Source organism: Balearica regulorum, chromosome 18 (assembly GCF_011004875.1).
Source record: "Balearica regulorum gibbericeps isolate bBalReg1 chromosome 18, bBalReg1.pri, whole genome shotgun sequence".
NCBI classification, from domain to species: domain Eukaryota; kingdom Metazoa; phylum Chordata; class Aves; order Gruiformes; family Gruidae; genus Balearica; species Balearica regulorum.
The window spans coordinates 3146307-3172634 of NC_046201.1; the positions used below are offsets into that span (position 1 = coordinate 3146307).

The following is a 26328-nucleotide window of genomic DNA, read 5'->3' on the forward strand; positions in this document are numbered from 1 at the left end:
CACAGCAACATCACACGTTATGAAGTTATGTTCATCACTGTTTCAGCGCAAAAAAAAGTGGTGATGAGATGAGGTTGCGATTCCCCCCTCGGAAGAGGCAGGACCTGGAATTAAAACTGCACTGCAGAGCTGCGTTAAGTTTCAGGGCATCTGATCGGTTTTTAATTCCTAATTTTGGGGAGCAGAGGCGGCTCCTTCCCACAGTGAACTCTGCTCAACGCAGGGGCTGGGGGAGAGCAAGCAGGTTCCCGTTAATCCACAGCAACATCCACATACACCAAGAATTTTTACAGTTTATGTATTCTGATTATCAAGACAAATACTAATGTTGAGCACTAACTCTATAAACAAGCCTGACTTGGTCTGAGTATTTTCAGAGATTTACTGTCCAACAGCACGCCAGCCAAATCCGAGGGCTGTTGTGGAAAATAAAGCATCTCAGGCCTATAAAAACTGACAAGGAGAAATCAAAGTTTTGCTGCAAACCATTGTTTCATATTGCAGCCGGTTACAAAACAGCCAATGATATATTTCCAGAGGCAGCAAAGGCTTATTCGGAAAACAGCTTTAAAAAAAAATTATCTACCTCTGCAATACAGATACGTAATTTATACAGAGGCTTGCCACTTACGCCAGAACGCACACGAGTGTCATCAATATTTTAAATATCGAGTACCCAACTGGTTGTCAGATGCAAGTCAGCAATTTCCTTTTGTGTCTCTCCTGGAGAGAAAGCAATTGGGCTGAGCAGGAATCTGGATGAGCCCTTTCAGCAAGGAGCCTGCCAGAGACAAACTCTATTGCTGTTTTCTTTGAAACACAAGATGTGGCAGGAGCAGAAGAGCTGGCCAACAAAAAGAGTCAGTTGGTTGCCTCCACACACTATTAATTTGAAAAAATAATTTCGTAATACCAATGTGAGGCTGTATATGTTTATTCATTGTCAGTAATTTTGTACACAAGGCAAATATTAATAGCTGAAAGGCAACTCTTTTGGAGAGTATGTACAGAGCAATGTACAAGCGAGTGTAAGAGGTTTTAAACTATTAATCAATTTAACCGTTTTATAAAAAGGAAGTGATGCTTTTTCTTCTAAGACCTCCCTTAGAAATAATTTATTGCCAATCTTAAACTAAAGCAAGGAGAAAAAAAATTTACAATAAAAAGTAGTCCCTGGAAAGTTTATAAAAAGTTAAACATATAAAATTGTAAGCCACAAACATTTATACAAAGCTAATACAAATCTTGGTTTTGTTAAAGATCTATGAGGTTGTTACAAAATATATTTTTACATAAACGTAAGGTAAGCTCTCACTGCTACAGAAAGCGCAGGAAAGCGGTTTTAAATAGTCTGCAGTTCAACTTATCTTCAAGTACAATGCAAAGAAATTGCAAAATGGCACTGTATTGCAATGCTGTGTAATTAAAAAAAACTATGTTAATGGTACCATCAAATAGACAAGACCTGTAAAGTTAGCTTGTGAACAATTCGGTATGGCATGAAACTTCTGATCATTTTGAAACAGGAAATGTTAACTGTTGGAAAATGAACCTTCTGCAACCGTCCTTAAAGAGAAATAACCAGAGGAGTGTTCCGATGGCAAATGGACATGTTAAACGCGCACAGTTCTCAGTCTTTAAGCAGTGAGCTGCTCCCAAACGTGGCGAGCAGGAGCAGTTTGCCCAAGCTATCTGGGACTGATCATAAATACTATTACTAGCCAAGTGTCATGAAGCTTGATACACCCACCTGATCTGAGCAATTTGCTAGAGTAACTCCGATGGGTAAAATTGAAAGCTACTTACTAGACAAATGAGTCCAATATACAGCCTTTGAGATCAACGAACCCATTGGACTTTTTTTTCTTTTTTTTAAAGAGCAGATATTCTAGAAGAAAGCTTAAGTTTTACACAAACTGATGGCTTACGGTCCCACATACAATATATAAAAAAAGTAAAAATTTTTAAAGCCCTGATGAGCAGCCACAGTTTTCAGGTATCAATCAACTCAGTTTAACACACTGCAGCAGGGAACAGTCGCTAAAACACCAATTACACCTTCAAGTGCAGGAAGGCTGTACAAGACAGTGGTATATCTCCATACGGTCAGTGATCTTTTTAACAGAGCTCGCTCCATCCAAGAGAACTAAGAAAAATTTGGGAAATTTTATTTTCTACCTGCTTTCCCACCTTCAGTAGAAGTATGTCCTGACCTTGTACCACAGACCGGTTTACATGAACAAGCCAACTCTTACTAGCCAACTGTGACTCATTTGTTTGCTTCAGGATTAAAAAAACATTAAAAAAAAAAAATCCCTCTGTTCCAAACATCAATCCTTCAGCTCTTGTACCAAAATGATATCCTGCTATAAAGAAATAATATTTAGAGATCTAAATAGGTTTAAATAAGAATATTTAGAAATCTAAAAAGGAATACTACAGTACATGCTGTGCTCCTTTTCAGGTAGCTAATGAAGAGTAAGTTTGAAGATGGAAAAGCCAAACGTTGATTGGGTTTGTTTAGCCAGTATGTTAACATAGGAACCATGTAAACAGTTACATTAAGGTTAGTTGTGTCACCTCCCCTCTAAAGAAGCAGGAATGGGAAACGCAAGTGAGTGATTTGACTCCGTCATTTCATTCAATTAATTCATTTCTGCCTGAGATACACACAGTGCTTACCTACCAGGGCCTACTTTGTTAGAAGTGACCCAACGCTGCGGAGTCCGCCTTGCTATCTTACAGGCCCTGGTGTTCACAGGGAAAGTGATCTGAAAGGATTAAAACCAAGGGGGTTTTTGTGTTGGTTCAGGGGAGAAGCCTGCTGAGTATTTTTCCCACTTTAGCTGATGTCAGAAGTGCCCAGCGCCTCAGTGATACTGACTGTATCATCCTTAGACTCACATCATTTTGAGGATCTTTAGTAAATTAACAGGTCCCTTGACACAAAATTCATCAGTATTTTACATAAACAAATTTGTTTAGACAAATTCCTGGTAATCTTCCTATCAGCCACTATGCAGTCTTTAGTCTTTTCTGCAATCATCCAGTCTGACATCCTGCAAGCCACATACTAGAGACCCCCTCCAAATTAATTCTTTTAATCAGAGCAGAGATAAGTCTCATTTTTTACAAGAAACTTGTTCAGACAGCTGTCAGCAAAGGAAAAAACCAAACCTACTGCTCCTCTTGCTAACTGACAAGGGCATAGATTTGTTCAGTTTCTGCTTTCCAACACCGGACTTCAAGGCTACTCAACAGAGGTTTGTTGTCTGCTCATGTAGCATTTATAGCTCAACCAAATCAATCTGTCATCCTTCTCCACAGAGGGAAACAGAGAACTTCTGGACTCCCATCGCAGGCATGCCGTACAAGCCTTTAAATAGCCTCACTAGCCTTTTTTGATGTCTCTAGTTCATCATCCTTCTCGAATTGCTCACGTATGACCTGAGCACATCAAACCAGAAGTAATCATACCCATGCCCAGTAAGGAGGCAAAATCTACATTAAATATCCCCATCTAAAGATTATATTAATCTTCCTGACATCAGTGCTGCACCCAGGCTTTATGTTTATGTTTAGATTACACACTGTGACTTCTCCCAAGCTCTTTTCAGAATTCTTTCCTCCCAAAATAGTGCCTTATCGCAGAAATCGCAGACTAATCTATGACTATTCATTGGATGATATAAAAAAATAGAGGTCTTTCAAAGCACCTAACTAAATAAAAATACACTATTCCCCTTCTACTATCAGGAGAACGAGGTACAGAGATGTTAATACAACTTACAATCACAGTAAGTAAAAGGCTAAGTTCAGAAGACAGGCAGCTTTCCTATGTTCTAGTATGGACACTGCTCCAAGCAGTGAGAATATTACGTCACACCGCTTGCCACATGTGCGGTATGTTAATAAAAATTCATTTAAGAAAGTATTGGCCAGCATCATGATCCACAGGAATTGGCCGGTTCCACGGGGCAAAGTGGCAAGCTGAACTGCCTACACGACACTCCAGTCAGGGGGAAAACTTGGTAGCGGCACTACTTCTTACAACACAAGCTCACAATCTTACTGTCATTTTGTAGCATGCTGTGTCGTGTATGAGGATTTCTGGGCAAGAAGTATTTTTTATTATTTTTTTAATCACATGGCAAAGGTAACAAAAAATAAAATGAAAAAATAAATAAAATGAAACACCAATAGAACTTTTGGTAAAATATTCTTAGTCACAAGCAGCACTCTGGAGTACGCTGTGCAACATATTTGGCTCAAGTACACTTAGGATTGCTAGACCCAGTTGGAAAGTCTCAGAAAGAGCCTCATCAGCTGAAGCACGTTCTGCTGTGACATGCTCTATTTTCAGAAGAAAACATTCATCTTCATGGTGTCAGCTACACAAGGCCTCTGCTGGGAACACATGTGCTCACATAAGGCCACTGAAAATACCGTAGGAGGACAGAACATAAGGAGGCACTTAGGTTTGCAAGTACTTCTATCCATCACCAAATGCTTACTGATTTAAGATGAGGCACACTGTAAAAAGTCATGGAGAAAATAAAAATAAACCAGTGCTATATTAAAGCGCTTCAAGAATAGGTAAGGTACCTACATGTAACATCTGGTTAGTGAAGATAAGAAATACAAGTTTTGCTTGCTCCCCCTTCCCACATCAGAATTTCAAGAGGACCGTATGATCGTGCGCTGTGCTTTGCCATGGCTCTAAGACGTACGTACAATGCAACAGAGTGAAACCGTGTACTGTGCCACTCACTAATTCCTCATCACTAGACTTCTGCCTGTGTTAGTACTTCCTGCCAGATACGCCTGGCTCCTAACTGAAGGATTTTTAAAGCATCTCCTAGTCAAACTCCATGCAAAGATTTATATTTAAACAAGAAGTACGTTACACCCAGGAATCCTAGCTTCCAACGGATGATTCCAGCAAGGGATTTATGGGATTTCTAACCAACAATAGACCTGAGAAATCATAAGTCGGCTATGGTATCACAGTCTTCATAATCAAGTTAGATGTGGAAAGTTTCTCCCCCACCCCCCCTTAAATTACTGCCACAGTCTAACAATTGCAACAATTCACTGAAGTTTGGACTTGGAATTCTGAAGGTGGAATGAATTTTCTAGGATAACATACATGTTCTTAAAAGATCAAATTTATCACTTTACAGGTAACTTAGACATAGGTCTGCTATAAACTTACAACTTGAGTCAACTTGAAGCTACACTGGAAGAGCTTAAGCCTGAATTTCTGCAGAAATTGGCAATAACGTGTTCAGCAGCAGCTTTTAGCCACATATCAAGAAGTCTGACAGGATCTGGATTTCTCTACTCCTGCTGTAAACTTCTAGTTAAAGAAAAATAACACACAAAAGTTACTCAAATAAAAATGTCTTTTTGCACATCACTGTAACATAAGCTGCTTGAGGTTGTCGTGAAGGATGGTATCCTTGACATCACGGAAAACTAACCGGATGTTTTCCGTGTTAATAGCAGTGGTGAAGTGGTGGTAGAGGGGCTTCTGCTGCTGGTCCCGGCGTTTAGTACGAAAACAATCCACCAGGAATTTTTGGACATCTGTTAAGCAGTGGGGATCCCCTTCAAACTCTGGAAAATAGTCTTTGATGCTCACTTTTTGTACTTTTTCCTCAAGCAAGTCCGTCTTATTTAAGAAGAGAATGATTGAGACGTTGCTGAAAACCCGGTTATTGACTATTGTTTCAAAAATGTTCAGGGATTCCGTAAGGCGATTCGTTTGCCGATCCTCCATAAGCACTTGGTCAAATTCACTTGAGGAAACAAGGAAGAGTATTGATGTCACACTGTCGAAGCATTCAAACCAACGTTTCCGTTCTGACCTTTGGCCACCTACATCAACCATTTTGAAAGGAACATTTTTTATTTCAAAGTCGTACTCATGAATCCCTTTTGTGGGTCTTCGTGCCAGCAGTATGTCTTGCTGTGAGGGAAGATAATCCTAAAAAAAAAAATAAAGGAGAGCTTGACGATTAGGATATAACTCACAGGCATAGTGATCACAGCTGACTTGCAACTGAAAGAAAATCTTGCAAAGGAACAGCACGAGGTTTTGAATGTATGTATACATGTATGTATATTTATATGCTAACACTGAAGCATTTTGGAAAGATCCTAGAATCCAAAGCAGGAAACATACCCAATATTAAATCAAAACATGTACCCCAGAGTACTGAAGCTTTCTATTTGCCACATGACAAGAATCCATAAACAACCCGAGAGGTGTACCATCGATTCCTCACGCCAGCTTCCCTCACTCTGGATTACTTTATGCTTCATTCATCCTCCCTCACTCTGGAATACTTTATGCTTCATTCATCCTCTTCCCACAAAGCTGGGAAACACGCTGGCTGCCAACACTGCAACGCAGCAAATGGGCTCTGAAACAGGTTTCTCACACCAGTAACCTCGGTAGTATCCCAGTCTAACTATGGGCACTCAGTTCCTCCCATGTTCTCATGCATACTGCATGACTGCTTCCAGAAAGAAGAGATGCTCCACTAAGTAATTTTTAAGGCAATTAATTGGTTGTGCCAGAAAAACAAAACCTAAGCAACTTGCTGTGTTTGTGCCATGGATCTTTTGCATCCAGCTGTATCAGTCCAAAAAGTTACTTTTATTAGCTGTGTGCCACAACTGTGAGCTCACACAGCCTGATTTTGTCCAAAACATACTGTGCAATTAGTAGAGTAGGAGAAGAAACAGGCAGCTGAGGACAGCAGCCTCTTCCCAGTCGTACAGCCTAGGAGGGCACCCGAGATGGCTGGACCCTGAAGTTCTCCAGCCTGCCTTTCCCCCTCAGAATTCAACAGGCAGGATAAGTGGTTTTTTTACTATTTTTTGGACTGTTACATGAACAGTCAGCATCAACGGATACAGATGCTAACAGGAAGAGGAATTCTTATTAGTCAGCTTTCAACAGCATGAAATTCAAGACTCATATTGGGGATTTCTTCATTCCTAGAATTACACTTTTGCATACGGTCCAAGTCTTTCCACTATTTAAAAAGTGCATCTATAACAAACAGCCAGCTGATGCTGAAGTTCAAAATTTTGTTGTTCGCTTGTGATGGAAACTCTTCCTTACTTTTTTCCAGCATTTCTCACAACTTCAGAGTGAGTGATTTAGGTTTCAGAGCTGGAATTTTAGTCTCCTCTTAGTGAACGATCTATGATCTTCCTGTGACAGCGTCAGTTACCAGACTTGGAGATTTTATAAAGATGTGTAAGACCACGGTCCAGAAAGTCTGATTTAAATAATTCGCTGGGGCAGGGGGAACACACGCGCAACCACATGGCAATTCAAATACTGGCATTCCAAGTTTAAGGGAATTGGGCAAGTTTGATCCACAGCCTTTAAGAATGCAATTTTAAAAATCATGAAGTGAGCGTAACGGTCCAAAAACTCAAGGATCGCTTTGCCTTACTATGTAAGCTCAAAAGTGAAACTAGCTAGAGAGACACCATTTTGTCTGAACTCCCAGGTCTCTTTATTCAAGCTGCCCATGACTAAGGCACTGATTTTTATCGTGGCATGAATTAAAAATCAGCTCTCAAGCACAGGCTCCCCACCCTGCACTTTTTGCTGTAGTATATTACACATCTAAAACCCGCACCACTTAAATCTGCAGGAGAGTGGAACTGCTGAAGCAGTATTACGTTCTCGCCGAACTGAACAACAGACATGCTTCCACTCCCTTGTCTGATTAAAATAAGCAACTTTAAAGGGTAGTAAGATTTTTCTCTTTATTTGTTACATTTATCTTAGGTCTTTTCTACCAAAAATTGTTAGAGAGAAAGAACAGTCAGAGGAATAGAGCAATGGCTGTATCAAATGTCATTGTGCACATGCAAAGGGATTTTGAGTAGAGCTGACTCTTAACATTTAGGCAAGAGGATGTCGCAGGTTCAACACTTATTTTGTCTTTCAAACAGGAACGTATAATCTTTTGTTATTCAGGTAGCTCGTCTCAAGTTCTCAGAACAAAACCAGAAAGTCTTAGGAAAGCTCAGGAGTGATTGAAATTCTTAAAGTAAGTAAATAAATACAATCAATGAATATAATAGGCAAAGCCATATATACCTTCAACATTGAAACAAGAGCACAAAGCAAACTCTCCTGGGAGTTGGCCTGTACTGTTTATCCAGTAAAGCTTTCAAGAACAAGGAGCTTATCCCTCGAATTCCTGACAAATTCCCTCTTGAGTGTTATTACTCATTTAAAATTCCTTCCACACTTACAAACACAAATAAAAACCTTTCAAGTACTTTCAAGTTCTACATGCCCAGAAGACCTACCGTGTTTTATACCAGAGAACGGCTACTCTGATGCAACAGTCTGCTAATGAGCGCACTGGAAGTCAAGCAGTTGGTATACAGCCATCAGTTGGCTACAGGAAACTAAATACAACAATCCCTAAGACATCTCCCAGTATTTCAGCTCTCTTTTTGAAGGATGATTATGTTTTCTCCCTCACGCCCAGATGCTTGGGACACTAGCAGCTTGCCACCGTAGCAATTCTGAACTAGCCCCTTTCTCACTGTTGATGCCATTCTCCATATCTGAAGACTGCAGCATTAAACGAGTATTTTCCTGGGATGGCATCGAATATAATTTTGAAAGTCCTTTCAATGTTTTGCCATTGTCAATCAGTACTTTTCCTGCAAGCATCCCCAAGCACACTCTCCTTTTTGTTCTTCTAAATGACTTCTTTAGGTTATCAGGTACCTCCTTTGGCTATCACATCACTGTTTGCCTAGTTAAAAATCAGAATTTAAGGCATGAATAAGATCCAATCACACCATGGAAAGCAATGTCTCCACGAGGTATTTTGAATACATATAGCCTGCACTGGCAGTAGAAACAACAACAAAGAGTTGCAAGGAATCCAGCCAATCCCACGTGTATATGCCAGCCAGCTACTCTTATTTTGCTGATCTGATTAAATCTGAACATTAAGTTCTTTTCCCTACGCACTGTTATCATCAGCCTCCTTTTGGCAAGAGACACATGAATCACAGGTCTATCTGTTTATAAGCAATTTAGTTACAGGCCAGCCCAGTTGTATCAGTTAAGAGATAAGAACAGTAAAATACTTATATTAATACAGTTTGGGAAATTAATCATTAGACAAATCTTGCGTATAGATAAGAATAAACCAGAAGAACCTATCAAATCTTTCACTCAGTAACAAAACTTAGCTAGCACTTCTTCCACATTTTTATGACAGCAGATCTTGAAGAGCCCCTCTGTATCTCAACACCATTTGGTCTAAACTTGAAACCAGAAATGCTGTAATTCAGAGCTCAGTGTTCCCACAGCAACATCAGACCTACAATATCTGTGTGTATATAAAAAGATCAAAAAAAGTAGTGACCTCAAGTTGCGTGCTTTTAGCAAAGAACAGACCAAGGTTTTTAATAAAGAACTTTGAAAAGAAGCTGCAAAAATCTTTACCCAACTGTGCACAAATGCATGCGAAAAAACCCCCTTTGAAACTAAAGTGGCATTGGATTCAAAGATCATGAGAAATCCACCATTAGCAGAAAGTTCAGCAGCTCATTAAAGTGAGTGCAGTTCTCACAGTGCCTTATAACTCAAGACCAAATCAAAATTTAGAGAGCGAGTGCTGGAGTTCTCAAGATATCTGGGAAGCGTATGCATTCTGCAAGATGATCACCACTGCTCTAGTTAGAAAAATGACAGTTCAAAGCAGAAAAATAGTCTGGCTTAAAATTAAATTTTTATCTGTTAAAGAGAAAAAGAAAAATGAGATTAAGCATGATGTAACAGGATTCAATTGAAGTGGTTTGGATTCCTTCATCATTTGTTAGGCATCAGCTGGAAATGACCATGGAGAAACTGCCTCCCCATGGAGTTCAAGCTAGCATCCCATTACAAAGGCAGTTTTTCCACATGCCATTTCTGCAATACACAACTAATGAGTATCAGCATACAACTTCATTATTCAAGCAGTAACCAACACTTCCATCAAAAAGTTTTCTACAGAAGTTTCAGCTTTTTCCCCCGGAGAAAACAGATTTTATTCTGTACCAAATTTGTCTATTTTAAAGTCGATACTAGAGAAAGGTACTACTGACCCATGCACTGATGTAACTTAGTGTTCCTAACTGGATATGCAAAAAAACAAAAGCAGTCATTTTTTGATATCAATTAGGGCTAAAGTGCTATTTTAACAATCTTCTGACTAGACAGGCATTTGTAACTTGTTTTTTGTTTAATTTCTGCAGAAGTTTTATTTCCAGAATGTCTCTTGGCCCTTGAATTGCCCGGTGGTTTTGACATGTCAGTGATGAACTGCTGAGATAATGGGACAGTCAAAGTTAACTAAAGATATTTGAACAGACACTAGTTACATTTCATCTGTTTAAAACCCAGCGATCACAAAGACTACTTAAAACTCAAGACTGAAAAAACCCCAATACTGAACTTACTTGTTCTCCAAGTTTATCCAAGTTGTCCAAGAAATACTTTACAGATTCTCCCTAAAAACAAAGCAAACAGTTATTTAAATAAGCGGCACACTTGATCCCAATAGTATACATTCTGAAGTTCAGTTAATTTACCAAAATCTATATTTAAGTGTTGTAAGCTTTAATCATTACCATTTTTTAATGCAGCTATTCTAAGAACACAACTGACATTTTATTTTTAGGCCAGTTAATATTTAAGCTTAAAAGCATGGGTAGGCACATTTATAATAGTTAAATTCTTTCCAAGTTTAGAATTGCTAAATAAATCCTACAGCACTATCCACAGGGAGTATCAACGAAGCAACCACACCTTCATTACGAAAATACACATTCAGTTATTCTAGCCCTTTGAAGAGTCTGCACATATAGGCATACAGGGATTAATCACTGGAGAGAAGTTAATCTATAATTGCATTGCCATATGATCCCACTCATACAGGTACTTCCCCTCAGCCCAGAAAATGACTAGCAGAATAGAGGATGAGAAACCACAACAGATGAAGCATTTTACTAAACTTTCCCATCAAAGACTAAGTTGGAAAATAACTTGTTACTCCAGGAGTAACGGACAGAGCTCCGCACTGCCATACTACACATCTAGTGTACAGGTTACCTTCCAGATTTAAGCCATCACTGCCCTTGTAAATAGTAACTGCAGTTTTTAATCCCTCCAGTAATGCGGAGCTAAAGAATTTTTTTATTGCAAGCCTGAACTACAGTCAACTCTCCAGAACTCTGTTAGGGTGCTGGGATTAAGGAAGAACTCTTACGAGGATGGTGCTGAACCTGAGTTCACTTGCAATCGGTAATGTACTGATTGAATTTATGGCAAAGGAAAGTAGTACCTTTTTAGGATTCCCAGCATCATGACAGAAGCAGAAACATGCTTCCTTTTGAAAACTCTTGATTACCAAGCTGGAACTTATTTACTTTATAGTAAATACAGAAAAGAAACCATCTGTGCTTTCACTCTGCAGATGGGAGAGCAAGAATTCTGACTGAATTTTCTCGATGAGAAATTCACAAAGCATCCAAGACTGCGGTGACTACATCTAAGCCAGGCAAGTGAATTAGGACAGCAGTTACACCCTGATACTGACTTCCCCTCACTTGAATTTGAACTCTGCAAACTTATCTAGGAAGAATATCAAACCTCAATATTAAACTGTGTCATCTAAGCACCAAAGTAGAGGAGGGTAAGTAACAGTCCAAAAAGGGTTCTGGCAGATACATGAGCCAGGCACCTTTGCACTTTTTCCAGGTACTATAAAAAGTTACATAATACCAGTAGATACCACACCTTTAAGCGTGCAATTCAAAAATCAACTTTAATTAGGCAAGACTGGGACTCTGGTTGAAACACGCCTTGTGCTTGACACGCCTGCACGGAAAGAGTCCAACACAGTTCTACCACCTTATTTTACCTTCTATTTGGCTTAACATTACCAACACTCTCTAGGGTGACAAACTGCAGCAGCAACACTAACCATTTTAAAGTCTGGCGCAACCACTTGCAATGACAGTAGCGAGTATTTTATACCTACATCTTTTTCAGCACTTCAGAAATCTGTTCTAGCCTCAATCTTGTAAGGAAGGTATAGGGGGAAAAGCATTCCTATTTCACAGAAAATGAAAATACACAACCTTGATGCACAAATCCATCAAGCTTCCCAAGCAGGAGTAACAGGTTCAGAATTCAGGCCTTCGAAGTACTAAGAACACTGTCTGTAGCTGAATGTTAAGACAAAATAAAGTTTAAGGTCAGATTTAATTTCTTTTTTAGGTCCTAGTAGGAGCTGGCAACCCTCCCTCCCCCACAGGACTACATACAAATCAGCCAGATTTCAGACTCATTAAGTGGAGGTATTTATTGCAGAATACCTGGGCCTCAGAGGCTGTAAGTATGCATGTGTGTGTGCATGCATACATGTCTTTTAATCTTAGCTCTTTTTTATACTACTTACAGCAATGCCTACTCCCTAAAGAAGCATTAACTCTGCTGTACTGGAATGCATGAGTTACTACCTCTCCTTTAAGTCCCAGGGCTTACTGCTACTGCAATGGATTGAGCAGTTGGAGCAGACAAGGAAGCCACAGCCTGTAAAGGTCACAAAACACCCCCAGAAGCAGCTTCCCAAAAGAGGGGATTTCCTGAAAACACAAATGCAAAATACATCGGCCTGCAGCAATAGCAGGCTCCAGAGCCATACATCCAACAGTAACTTTCAGAAAGCACACTGAGAAGCCTACTTCACTTTTTAGGCTATCACATATCAAAGTCAACAGCAGACAGATATCAAGGTGGCCATTTGAAAACTCAGTAAGTTAAACTACAAAAGCAAACGTTTACAAGCACAGTAACAGTTAATAAAGCAGCGACATCTCAGTTTCCCTCCTCCGCATCTTCAGCTCAGTCCCTGGGTTCTTCCCCTGTGAAAATCTATTCAGACAACTAATACAACACACCAAGCCAGTGCCATCAACATGACTCAACTCTCTATTTAAGGATAAAAGCCAGTGATTGAACAACTTTTATCAATTTGCATGGCATCAAGAATTTACAACAGCTTCAAATTCATCATCCGTTCTTCCATCACATTCCAGACACCCCTCCATATCATACAGCTACAAGCCAGTGCTTTGACTGGTGGTAATTTCCTATCCGACCTGGACATCTTCGTATTAGCAGGCTAAGCTCTGCTAACTACAGATACTCTTGAACAGTAAACTACCACGACTAACAGATTGTTATCAGAATGCACTATGGTAGAACTGAAGAGTTTTGACCCATTTTAAACAAGCTTCAAAAAGGCAGCATTACAAAGCAACCAAGCAAGACTTCCGATCCTTTTCAAAAGGGGTGAACCTACGTACTTTATGCAATAATGAAGAGAAACACACTGAAAAACCCACCACACAAAAACCAAGGAAAGCCTTAATGCCAGCAATTGTTATAACTAAGAAAATTATCTGCTCACAATTCTGTATGACAACAGCTCCAAAGACAGCTTCTGTGTAGGCTACTTCTTCCTGATATAGAAAACTAGATCTCACTCTGTAAATCAATGACAGTGGCTATATTCAAACTGCCATATTCAACAGTTGTTGCATTCTAAAATTTCCCTTTAGACAAACTGTAAACTCTCTGGTTTACCCCAGATGACTAGAAAAGAGAAACTGGGTTTCCCCCCTCTGCCCCAGAAACGCCAGTGTGGCTCACCACCTCCAGCCCCTGCCACGTGGCTGTCGCAGCAGTCAATCTGCTGCCGTTACGCCACGAAGGAGCCACACCAAGGACAAAATCAATAGGAGACTGAGAAACTGCAGGATCTGCCCCCATTAAAAATCTCTATAGCTATCCATTACATTCCTGTTGTCTTCACACCCATGTTCTGTGAGCACATACAATGGAAATTTCAATTAAAGATCTAGTTAGAAAAAATACATTGATGTGAAGGTCTTAAATTACTCACAGGTGAACTTTTGTGGTGTTTTTTTTTTAATGCAAGTGCACCCTGTAAAGTTATGTTTACAGTTAAGCAGTTCTGAACTGCAAACTTCTGAAGCATGGTTGAAGGTTACCAATGCAGGAACCATACCATTGAGCCTTACTCGTCCACTGCCCACTTCCTTCCACTTAACTTAAAACACAGGCCCAAAGATGCCAACGTGACAGTCAAACGCAGGCTTGAGCACATTTCCCACATGCATGTTGACATACTGCAATAAAGCAAACTTTTTCAACACAGGCCAATACAACAGACTGAACGGCCTACACGTTAGCTTCAAAGGTCTTCCAGTGTTAGGTGACTGTGTAGGAGTCCTAATACACCTAATGCAGGATTAAAATAAACCATATCAGAATCTTGGCTTTTAAGCAATCACTTTGATTGCTTGTAGAAGATGCCCTTTTTTGTTCAGATGGAGTATACACATCTCAGCTGCAGCCCTTCAGCCTCCTCCTGATTCAGAAATGCATGTAAACCACAGGAAGTTGACTGTTAAATAACTTTATTCATAACTGTCAAGTATTCAATTTTCAGAAAGGTTTGATTCAAAACAGCTTGTGTGCCTCCTGGAGTCTTGTGATCCTTACTGAAAAAAGCCAAGCCAAGTCATTTTATTGTGAACATACAAGTGATTTACAAGAAAACACAACCAAATCATATTCTCATCGAGGTACTTAATGTTACAACAGCAGCTTCCCTTACAATACTGCATTTATTTTACCTAGTCTTGCTCATGCCTTACAATGAAATACCTTCACTTTTTTATGTAAATGCTCTTTTTCTACAATGACAGGATTACAGTAGATATTGATCATTTACCTATAGGATAATAGCGTATTGGAGCTGCTTGTGTGGTCTTCTGAAGTAATCCAGATTAGTTATCTCTTATAAATAAAACACGGCACAGAGAAAAATTACTGTCTAAAATGTTGCTAGTTAGTGCCCAAAGCAAAGTAACCACAAAAATATTTTGGGGGAGGAAAAAAAAAAAAAGACTACATGAAATACACAACAGATGAACACATCTTTTAAACCCAGGAAGTGGCACCAATTTATTTGTTTTCCATGAAAACAATGTCAGCAATCTAAATATGATTTGTTGAAACCTTCGCATAGCCAAATGGCTTTTTAGCTGTTCTAGGGAAACATAGACACTACATTTTTTCCAATAGCAATCACATAAAAGAGAGAAAAAAAGCATCAAATAAAGATTTAGTCATCACAAGGTTTAAAGAAAGAAACGTATAATTTATCGAGCCATCTACATTTGGCTGCAAGTTCAGTGGAACATACTGAACTGACAAGACTTCTGAAGTATCTGAAAGAATAAATCAGATATTTAAAGAAAATAGGAGATACAACTTAGTAACTCTAGATTAGAATTATAGTAACCAGCAAATATTTTTTCTTCCTGACCTTACTTGAATTTCTGGGAAAAGAGAAATAAAGATTTCCTATCTTATTTAATAAAAAAACCCCACAAAAACATAAACAAACAAAAACCAACAACAACAAAAGCTTTTTAAAAGCCTAGTTTACATTAAGAACCGGTAACTACAATGCTTTTTAAGGCTGGCATGTACTTGCCTAAATTGCCATGCAAACCAAACCATCCTTAACATGGGAAAAGCAGCTTGAAGGAAGAAAGATGATGGAGGAATAACCAGAGCCTCAAAATTCTGCATCTCACAACCCCCTAGTAATCTTTATAGCATATGCTTCATTACACATACATTTTTTTCTACTAGAGGTTTAATCCAGATAAATCCTTATCTGAGGATTCTGGCAAAGAATCCAGAAAAAAAGAATCCTTCCTATCCTATCACACCTATAACTTGTTTATTCAAAGAACTAAATTTAAAAAACAGATACTTCCCCTATTTTATAGCAGCAATTTAGCAACTTGCTTGGTATCTCCTAAGGTGAGGAGAAACAATTTCCTTCCCAATTGCGACTCTTATGCTCTAATGCTTCATATAGTGCTCTCTGGGTAAGCAGCAATTTTATTAGCAGTGCTTGGGGAGTTTACAATAAGCATATACAAAAACTAATTTTTAATAAGGGAGCTAAAGGTATTTAGGAAAAAGTGTGGAGGTAAGCAACAGTGTATTTACTTACCAAACTGCAAGTCTGGGTCAAAATATTTGAGAGCGTGCTAACACAAAACACATTTCCTGGAGAGAAGCATGTTTCCTTTCTCTAAGTGTTAATTATGGCCGAAGTTATGTTAAAACCAGCATAAACTGGCACTCCTGCCAAAACAAAGCGGTCCCCTTTTATGCCCACACGAGCATTATCACAGCCATGTGCAGACCAGCCAACTGCTCTGTGTTAAACTAATCCTTCCCTCCCTCAGAAGGGAGGGCAAACTGCTTTAAAATGGCCCTGCTGCCAGTGGAAGCACTAATGGACCAGCCTTAAAAGGGCTAAAGCACAGATACCTTATGTCAGTCAAGATCAGACATTTCAGGATCTTCCAGCTTCTTTATCTCCAGCTCAACCATTTGAATCATTATTTTAAATCTGATCTGCCCATTTTCAAAGGTAAAATTTAAGTACATTGGAGTTAACTGCCACTTCTTTGTAAGACTGAGGAGTTTCAGACACAGGCTACATGTGCTTATGCAGGAGTACAAAATACTCCTGTTCTCCCTCAATACACGTCACAAATGCGTCACAGCTCATCCTACCTCTGACAGCACTATCCTATTTCCTCTTTTCAGCACTTCCTGCATGCAGCTCGAGTTGTATTTGACTTTTTTCAAAGCAATCAGACCTGCATCACACAAGGTAGAAGTGAAGCCTGTCTTGCGCTCAGTCACACAAACTGGGTATCTGTCCTAAAAAAATGAAAGGTTGAAAACCTGACTTACAGAAGTAACCTTTTGTAAAACCTTTTGGTGACAGACCAGAATTTGTATTCCAAGCAGCTGGATCACATTGGGTGGAGGGTGCTCAACAGCATGAAGCTACAAAAGCACTAAGAAAGGGAGGAGACCCACTAAGTTTATTTCATGACTGACATTTTTATCTTGCATAATGGTGTTAACAAAGAAAGGTGAAGAGGTTTAAGAAGGATTTTAACCCAATAATATCCCTTTAATCTATTATCCCCTATTTACCATGTAATCCAATTAATCCATAATTCTCAAAATGTGGATAACAAACGGAGGAAGACGGAGCATGCCAAGCTGAGCTCTTGCACTACAACCACCCGGCACTATCTGCAAGCTGCTGGGTACCCAGGAACATCTCCTACGTCTGCCATTCCCAAACAGTTGCGAGTGGAAAAGAGGAGGTAAGCCAAACCATGCGCAAGTCTGGCTAGAACTGCATGCTCCAAACAAGGCTCCAGTATCAGCTGTTTCTCCTTCTTGCACTGAATTCAGTTTTGCACTGTCCTTCAAAGTGCCTCTTACACAATTCAGACTCAGATTTTCTCCAATCAGTAGAGCATTTCCACTGTTTCAGATAACATGCTATCACAATTAACCAAAGGAAGACACGATCAAGCACTAAACAGAACTTAATCCACATACTAGTATACCACAAACTGTTCCAGATTTGAACTACTTTCCTAGAAGAGAAGAAAACCAATTTCATTTTTCTTACCTAAGTATCCCTTCCCTCTCCCGAAGAAGGGATGCACTTGCCAGATTTTTAATAAAACTTGCTTAAAAATACGAAAACGCGCTACAGCTTTTAGGCATGAAACAGCATTCCATTAAAGCCTATGGAACTAGAGTTTCTTCCATGCAAGGCACTCACTCTGTTATCATATTTCCAACTAATTCTGAAAGACTACTTGGAAACCAGGATGTGCCACGTTCTATAAACAGCTGACAATTTTAAGAAACTGCACAGCTTTGAGTGGTATGAAGTGATATTCCATTTGTACAACTCAAGAGCAAAACCCAAAAGCCTGCTGGGATTCTTTCTCACCATTTAAAACCCGAGGAATACACAGCATTTATCCTGGCGTGTCATTGTCCCTAGGATCACCAATGCTTCCAAATAGGAAGCAAATTCAAGTCTACTGCAGCCCCTTCCAGAGATCAGAGGCAGGGTAAGAAATGCAATAAATGCCAAATGGGACACAACACGTGCAGAACCAGAGCATCTAATGAAGATGCTTCTGTTTGCCAGAACCTGAACAGAAATTAATCCATGAAATCAAATTAGGATATGTTGTCCACAAGATCAGGTGCACTTTCTTTCTTCAAAGATCTTTTTACATACTCCCTTAGTAAGTATTTACAATCCAAATGCCTTTTCCAGAAAGTTTACTTTAGGAAAGACACCAATACTTTGCAAAAGATTTTCAAATTTCATTGATGAAACAAATCTTCCAAGTCATGGCACACATGCAGACCTAGAAATCATATGAAAACATGCACTGTCCAAGACAAAACAGCCACCTCCCAATTAATATTTACACTCTGGGAAGCATCTATATAAACTTCAGATGTTTTGCGCACACAAAACAGACTGGAACCAGACTGTAAACATTTGCTCTTTTTTCAGTGCAGTGACCCAGTGGCTCCATGACTTCATGTGTTTGCAACTCAAACGGCATTTAATCTAACACTGAAGTAGTAGTGAGTCTGCAAATCTGCCATCCATCATTTAGGGCTTTACTTGCTTCCAAGTTCTACAAGACCAGCAAAGGCTCCCAAAAACATGCAAATATTTGGCATGTGGAAACATATCAGCACTAAAACTGGCCATATTGAACTTTAAGATGCTTGAAATGCCTGTTATTGCATGCTCTGTAAACTAAATCACAACATTTCAAAAGCAGAACCCTAAACTAGATACCAATGCATGCAGTGAAGTACCCCTAGGATTCAGTTTTAAAGTAGATTTGGTTCAGCCTCACGAGAAATCCAGATGACCAAATGCTTTTTAGTTCCTCCCTCTGCCTCAATTAGCAGAATTCATTTCAATTACATTCTGGTATTTCTGTTTGCAAACAGTGACATACTAATACATCAGCTCTTGTTACAAGCTATCTGACATGATTCAGTGATAATTTACTATGTCTTGGGAAAGAAAGATCTGCATGTATCATTAGATGAATGTTAATGTTTTTAAAAATTACTCAAAGCTGTGTCTAAAGCACTCAAAGTAACAGTAATGTACACAAGACTCCCTAAACAGCCGCAACATCCAAGAGGCTGCAAGTATTTAACATCACTTGTAGAATTTCATACTAGAAATTAACTAAAAATAGAAAAACTAGAAAATAATCACTAGAGCAACTATATAACTGCTAGTGAAAACAGTTCAAGGTCCCAATACCATCCACATGTAAAATTTTAGTAGATTACCCTGCACCGAGTTGTTGGGGGGGTTTTTTTGGTTGTTGGTTTTTGTCTTGTTTTTTGGGGGTTTTTGGGGTTTGGGTTTTGTTTTGTTGTTTTTTTTTTTTTTTTTTTACACACTATTTTGCGTAGATATTTTGTATTACAGATGGCGTCAGTGCACTGTGTTTCCACGCCTGGAAATTCTGCATCCTCTTTATTTGGTCACCAGTGGGTGATCAAATACTGTCACGCGCCCAGTGAGAAACGCTTCCCGGCAGTCTGCCGAGACTCCCGTCGGTTTGTTTAAAATGATTTCTCCAGCATCATTAAAAAAAGGAAAAAGATACAGGAACTCATGTGGGATTACACATTGCTGTACCTCTCATCCAAAAGAATTTGGGATCTTTTCAGTTCCTTGGTTAAGTCACTGAAGAGGAGGTGACATTCCAGTTATTTTAACTAAGGAGACTATGAAGTACTGGGAAAACATTTCAGGCACGAATGTCCATGACGGAGAAGCGTGCAGCATGGTACAGTGAATTAAGGGCTGCAGAAGTCAGCTCACTGCCTATTAATAGTCCAAAAATTTTCTTCTCTGAAATAGCTGAAGTTGTCAGTTACTGTGATGACAAAGAATTCAGTTTTCTATATTTAAAATTCCTCAACTTTTCCAGCTGTATTACCTGATGTTTATTGTTAATGCAGACATGCAAGTAGAGAAGATACTGAAAATAATTTAGGGCCATCTTTAGCTGCTGACGTGGTCTTAAACATTTTCTTTATTCACCATTTAAATTTGATCCGTCAAACTATTTTTATTGTACAGTATAAGAGCTGTAGAATATAAGGATTGGTCTCTAAGATTACTCAAAGATTTTTATTTTGATTAAATACATATATTGTTTGAGGCTGCAAGTTAACTAATATTGTGTTCTATGACACATTTATTCACCTTTAAGATATAAACAAAGGCTTCATAATCCAGAACAATACAAGATACCACTTGGTATCAGATAGACTCCATCAGCAGCATCAGTGATACAGCTCACTGTTCTGCAAAAGGCCAGGCCCTGCACCTTCTGAAATTCTCAACTCATTTGTGGTAAATTTAGATACTTGCAAAAATAAAAGTGCCAGTAGACACAATGTTGGTATGGAGATTATCCTCCTTTCTATGTGAAACACTAGTACAGTTACTTCTTACGTAGTAAGGTCAGCTGCTTTTACGTTTTCTCACATTTTCTTAAGCACCTTCCTCAGCTACCACAAGCTGAAGTTTCCTACCACTTTGCTAGTTCTGCATAAGAGGTACAGCATGAACTCAGAACATATAAATAGCATTCATCATTAACTGATGTTTAGGTCAATAAAGACAGCCAAAACAGTCACCCAAATACAACCTGAGTGCAGTAGGTGTTCAGTAAGAGCAGACTTCACTAGCCTCTAAGGCTGAAGTCTTGTTACAGTAAGCTCAAATCAGGGAACAGCAGCACAAATCAACACCGCCCCTGGCATCGCACCTTAATCCTAAAGGATCCCATATTTACCTTTGAAAAAGATCACTCCATATTCTTTGCCTCAGGTGCAAAACTAATTTCACCTATATAGATGGAAGATCACAGCTGCATTCATACCACATGTTTTGCCAGCATGGAGATTTGCTGACAGCTATGAACACTGGGACTTTGTAGTGTAGATGGGCTTATGTTTAGTAAAATTTCTAAATGGACAGAGAACAGCGTAGCTGTTGCTACATTTAAATTCTGTGATGTAATGAGACACTTGTACAGGTACTAACGTGTAGTATCTTGCAGGTTAGTGGCCAGCAAGGAAATGGGCTCTGAATGAAAGTTTGTACCAAGGTCTCACGTTACACTAGAAGCAGCAGCAGCAGCAAAAGCTATCTGACGTTTGTGCCCGTTTGAAAGAATCTGCTGAGAACAGGTTCACACATTTGAGATGTGTGAAAGGCTGAAAAAATCTCTTCCTCTGAATTCTTTAGAGGTTGTTGGTATGCATAGTATATTCAGAAGGGCTTTTATATTTTACTTTTATTTAATCAAGGCTGAGTTACAGAAATCCAAATTTTCACAAGAAGTAGGTAACCTTTCAGCCTTCTGCAACAAAACATTTAGGAAACTAAGGCATACGGCAATCAATACGACATAGCTTGTTCAAGACAGAGTATGTGTAAGAACACATCGGTCCGCTCCCACACTGTGTTGTCAAAGTCTGCATGTTAAAAGCAGTGGTTTCCCATAAACAGATATCTGGATCAAGTTTGAACTAAGAATTCCATCCTCAGAGGTTGCACTGAAACCACACAGAAAAGATACGCTTGTGCAAGCTAAGCGTAGCACACAGGCTTCCAAAAAGTTGCTAGCGTTCTGGGTTGGAAGACAACTCAGCATGCCTCTGTCTGGCACGTGTGTGCTGGGATAGCATGTCCACATCAAGACAGTTCTCATTGAAAGCCCTCTCAATCCAGAGCCACATCTGTGCTTAAAAATAATAGTAACGAAAAAGAAAAATAGTAACATTCAGAAAAAATTACGGCAAAGATGTTCTTCAGTAAAACCAGCCCAGCTTGCACTACCACATCAGTTGGCAATACAAGACCACTGCTCTCCAAACACATCAATATTTTACTGCTAACAAGAAAAGCCAGCAGGCAGGAAAGGAAGAACAGTAGAAAGGGAAGAAGGCAGTACCAGAAACAGCCTTTCAAAGCACAGCAACTCACCGAGGCCGAAACAGAAGTCCTAATCCCAATTTGGAAAATGATAAAAAAAACAGCACTTTGTATTAAATTAGTATAAAAGTTCACCTGAAGAGGTGAATTAAAACATTACGGTCACCTGAAGAGCTCAATTAAAATATTACAGTCAATCTCCATTACCAAAGCACTAGTATATGCATTGAAGGGCTTCTGACCACAAACCAAACCAAGAATAAGGAAAGTCAAGTTTCCTCATTGTTTGACTCTAGTGTTAATCCCTATATGGAGCCTTATTAATACAAACACAAAGCCAGCATTATCTTGTCATTGGGGCAGGAAAAACAGCAAATCCTCAAGAACTCCGAGTCTTTTCTGAGGATTTGAATGACTCATTTTAAAGTATAAATTTGTAGAGCAAATAACTTTCCATAGTTATAGCAACAAGCTTTGATAAATCCTCGTCACATAAAGACCAAAAGATTACAAGTAGCTCTAACCTTTCCAAGGGCCTTAAAGAGTCATGCTCACCGTACACATGCCATCCTGTCATTTGATGTTTGGCAGACCTATTGATTAGGGAAAGAGGGGAAAACAGTTCATATTTCAACACAAAGCAGCAGCTTTTTGGTTTTCCCCACAAAAATTGAAGCAGTATCTAGTGCAATTACAACACTGTACTTAAATAAAGTAACTGAATTATACGATTAGGTGCCCAAATAGTCACTGCATATGTTTACAGAAAAGCTGGGTGATAGGATCTCACATCCGTAATGAAGAAGATTCTTCTATCAGTCTGAGAAAATTTCTACCGACGGTTTATGCACTCAAGCATGTCTCAATAGAATAACCACCTACACACTTCAAGCAGAAATGGAGTGGGACAACCAAACACCCAATCTCAGAACCAAGAGGGAATTTGGGAAAGGGAGGGGGGAAAGGGGAAAAAACATCTCTAGTCCCCATTTAGGGGTGTCTAGGGGTTGCAGAGGACAAATACTGAGAGGAGTATCAACACCTTACAGAGGGCACAAGCTGTTGAAAGGCTTCCGAAATTCAGTGTCAAAAATATGGTGTAGATGCTTGTAACAAACCACAGGTAAGATGCTCTCTTTCCAGGTTCTATGCTTGTGACTTCAGAGAGATGCTGAAGTACTGACCTCACAACTGTTTCATAAGATGGACATCCACACTTGAGAAAGGGGAAGACCTCAACATCTGGCAGGCTAGCGTGGCTTCAAGCACCACTGACCTCCACAGGATCACTACTCTATAATCAAGCACATTTCAAGGACATGTTGCCTACGCACCTGAAAGAACAGTAAATTTTGCTAATACTTTGCAGCGGCTATTTGAGTACTCATTATTTCCTGTAGAGCTAATTTAATGTTCTCATGTGTATGACAGCCCCACCAATATTCAGAGACAGAACCCAGAAAAGTCCAAGCAGGATAAGATAAAACACAGTCTTCCAGTAAACTGAACACCACTCAAAAAATACTATTCTGCAACAGGAAAATGCTGCAGAGAAGCTGCAGCAAAACTAGCAGTAGAACTTCAAGCTGAACACGCCTTTTCCTGTCTTCTATAATCTGATCTCACGCTTGCAGACATGTCGCAGAAGTAAACAGGATCCAGAGGTAAACGCATATCCAATCATCCTTACTGTTTCTTCTGTGTCTGCAGTTCTATGCAAATGCGGACAGAATAAAGCGCACTGCCCCTGTGCACTGCAGGTTTGTGGCGTTAAAAGGCAAACATTTGCTGTAATTCACAAGTAGGGCAAAATATCTACCTGGAGATCAACAATTGCTGGTAGAAAACATCCAAACCCACCCAAAAGTTATCTTTTAACAAGAACAAATCCTTAACACACTCAAAGCTCATCATGCATGTGAACAACTCAGCTCTCATCCCACCTTCCCATTCTCAGAGAATTAGAAGACTCCTGGACGCTACTTCAAAATGTTTCTCTGTTAACAACTCTCGCAAATTCAAGAAATGCAAGTTCACAGCAAACGCACTGAAGCGAGAGGCAGTGTACACCGGTACTCTTACTCAGAAGTGCTTTCCTCAGTGTTATTAGATACGCAGCACCAGCACTAGACACTCTTCAGCTGCCAGTGCCTCAAAGCAAATCTCAAGAATAGCAAACCTTTACAACCACATAATTGAATAGCTCATGAGTATAAATATAAAGGCGTGGAAATGTCTAGTTAAATTGGTTTGCATGTTGTAGAATTAAGATAATGGGTGTGTTTATCCAAGTCATTTCAGGAGATTTTTACCGGAAATCAACTTGTAATGAGAAATCTGAATTAGATGTCAGAAAGCGTTAGGCTGATTCAGAATAACTCTCTAACTAATCCATGTTAGCCATCTGACTAGAGGCTGTAGGAGAAATAAGTTCGGTAGATGACAGAGAAATCTTGAGGATGACCAGAATCTTAAGTGTAAGTTACAGGAACCGACTAAGCTACAGAGCCAAAATAATCTGTAGTTAACCATGTTAGTGGAACTATCACCTGAATGACTTCAGTTTGTAATAAAATTTGAGGGATTATGATATTAACCATGTGAGAAGTTTTTAAGTAGTATATATTGTACTAAGCTGCAATTAGCTCTTTCCAGCTTTAAAGCACTACACAAGCGTGAACTAATGAATTTTCATAAATACTGTTGTTAGTGGCCAGCAGGCTCTATTTTTATACCAAGGAAAATAAATCATATTGACTATCCCCATGACCACTTAAGTTAACAAAATGAGGAAGGACACTCCAGTGAACTAGGCATGGAAATGTTGATTTCTAATTCCATTAAAATACAACCAAGTCCTGTTTTTCCCCTCTCATGCTACTATAAAAAGACCACATTTTTCTTTAGACTTCTAGCATCATCTTTAGCATTGTAAGTGAAAGATGATGGAGAAAAACAAAAAAGAACAGCTCAATGATCTCTCATAAATGTACATATATCTTTAAGCTTTAACCATATACATGCAGAAATTTTAAACTCTCTTTCTCTGTACTTCCTATCTGTCCAAGCTACAAATGGCTTCTAGAATTAAACACTCTTGCTTCCTTTCCTCCAGAATTTCTACGTAAATTTCAACATTTTTCACTCCTTATCCATCACTGCTCTGTTCTTCAGGTGCCCCCTTCTACCTTTGCCCCAAAGTGTCCGATTCCCATTACAAACAATACTTTCCCAGCATTCCTGCCCACGCTCTCTTCACGTGAACTATGTTTTTCAGTGCAGTGTCAAACTCAGTCCAGTGAAAAAAGTTAAAACTGACTCAACAGTCTGAAAAGAAGTTAGAATACATACAGCTAAATAATACTCTTCTACCACGCTGAGTCCCAGCATTTCACACTTTTTTTTTAATGCCGCTTTTCCCCTCTCTCCTACTCATCTAATGATTGCCGATATCTGTTGTTTCATTACATTTTTTGCCACAAGCAGCTGAACTGGAAGTAAAACAGTATTTTTCCTCTTATTCCCATTTTTCAACAACGCTAACAATTTTCAGTCTGGAATCCTTACTTCAAGAGTCAGTACTCAACACAATTGAACTGTCTGCATCTCTTAGAACTTCCCCCTGCTCTACCTCCCGACTCGGTACGCCTGTCACTCCCTCCTTAACCATCTGCATCTTCCTTCCATACTATGGCACATATCTAAACCCTCTGAACACTCTTCTACGCAGCCTGTCAGCAAGTACACCAAAAATACATACCGCTTTTAGGAGTTTTCTGCCATTCTGCTGCCCACATGGAGCTCTGTCGTAACTTAAGCTGGAACTTTACTGGGGTAAAACCAAGACTTCACGCTTGGCCAACACTGATCTTGCACTCAATACAATGACATCATTCAGCTTTTTTTTTTTTCTTCATGTTTATAACTTGGCATAAATATCTCAGGCTGAGATTTTTAAAGGATTTAGGAAATAAAGCAATGTAAGTATAAATAAGGCAGTTACCTGACTTTCAAAAATTAGTATTAGGACAGCACTCAACTATTAAGAGCACTTAAGAATATTCTTGAGTTCTGCCTATAACACAACATTCCATTTATATTTTTGCAGACAACATTATACAGATTTAGGGATTTCCAGAAGAAAGCAATAGGCTTTTTTCTGTCGGATTCAGAAGAACATGTTCTTCAAATCCTACTCAAAGTGAAACTCTGCACATGCTTCACTTATGGAAAGAACCTACTTCTCAGAGAGTCAAGATGACAGAATAGTAATAGCTCC

The 26328-nt window shown here is 39.2% G+C and overlaps 1 protein-coding gene across 1 annotated transcript in view; it reads right to left on the minus strand.

The window, feature by feature from the left end:
• Positions 1-918: 918 nt before the first annotated feature.
• GNA13 (G protein subunit alpha 13) overlaps positions 919-26328 on the minus strand; it is a 29345-nt gene continuing 3935 nt past the window's right edge. Inside the window, exons 3-4 of the mRNA XM_075771047.1 lie at positions 10504-10554; positions 919-5989 (exon numbers count right to left, since the gene is read on the minus strand). Coding sequence (XP_075627162.1) covers positions 5417-5989; positions 10504-10554 — 624 coding nt within the window. The 3' untranslated portion in view covers positions 919-5416. The remainder of the gene's footprint in view (positions 5990-10503; positions 10555-26328) is intronic.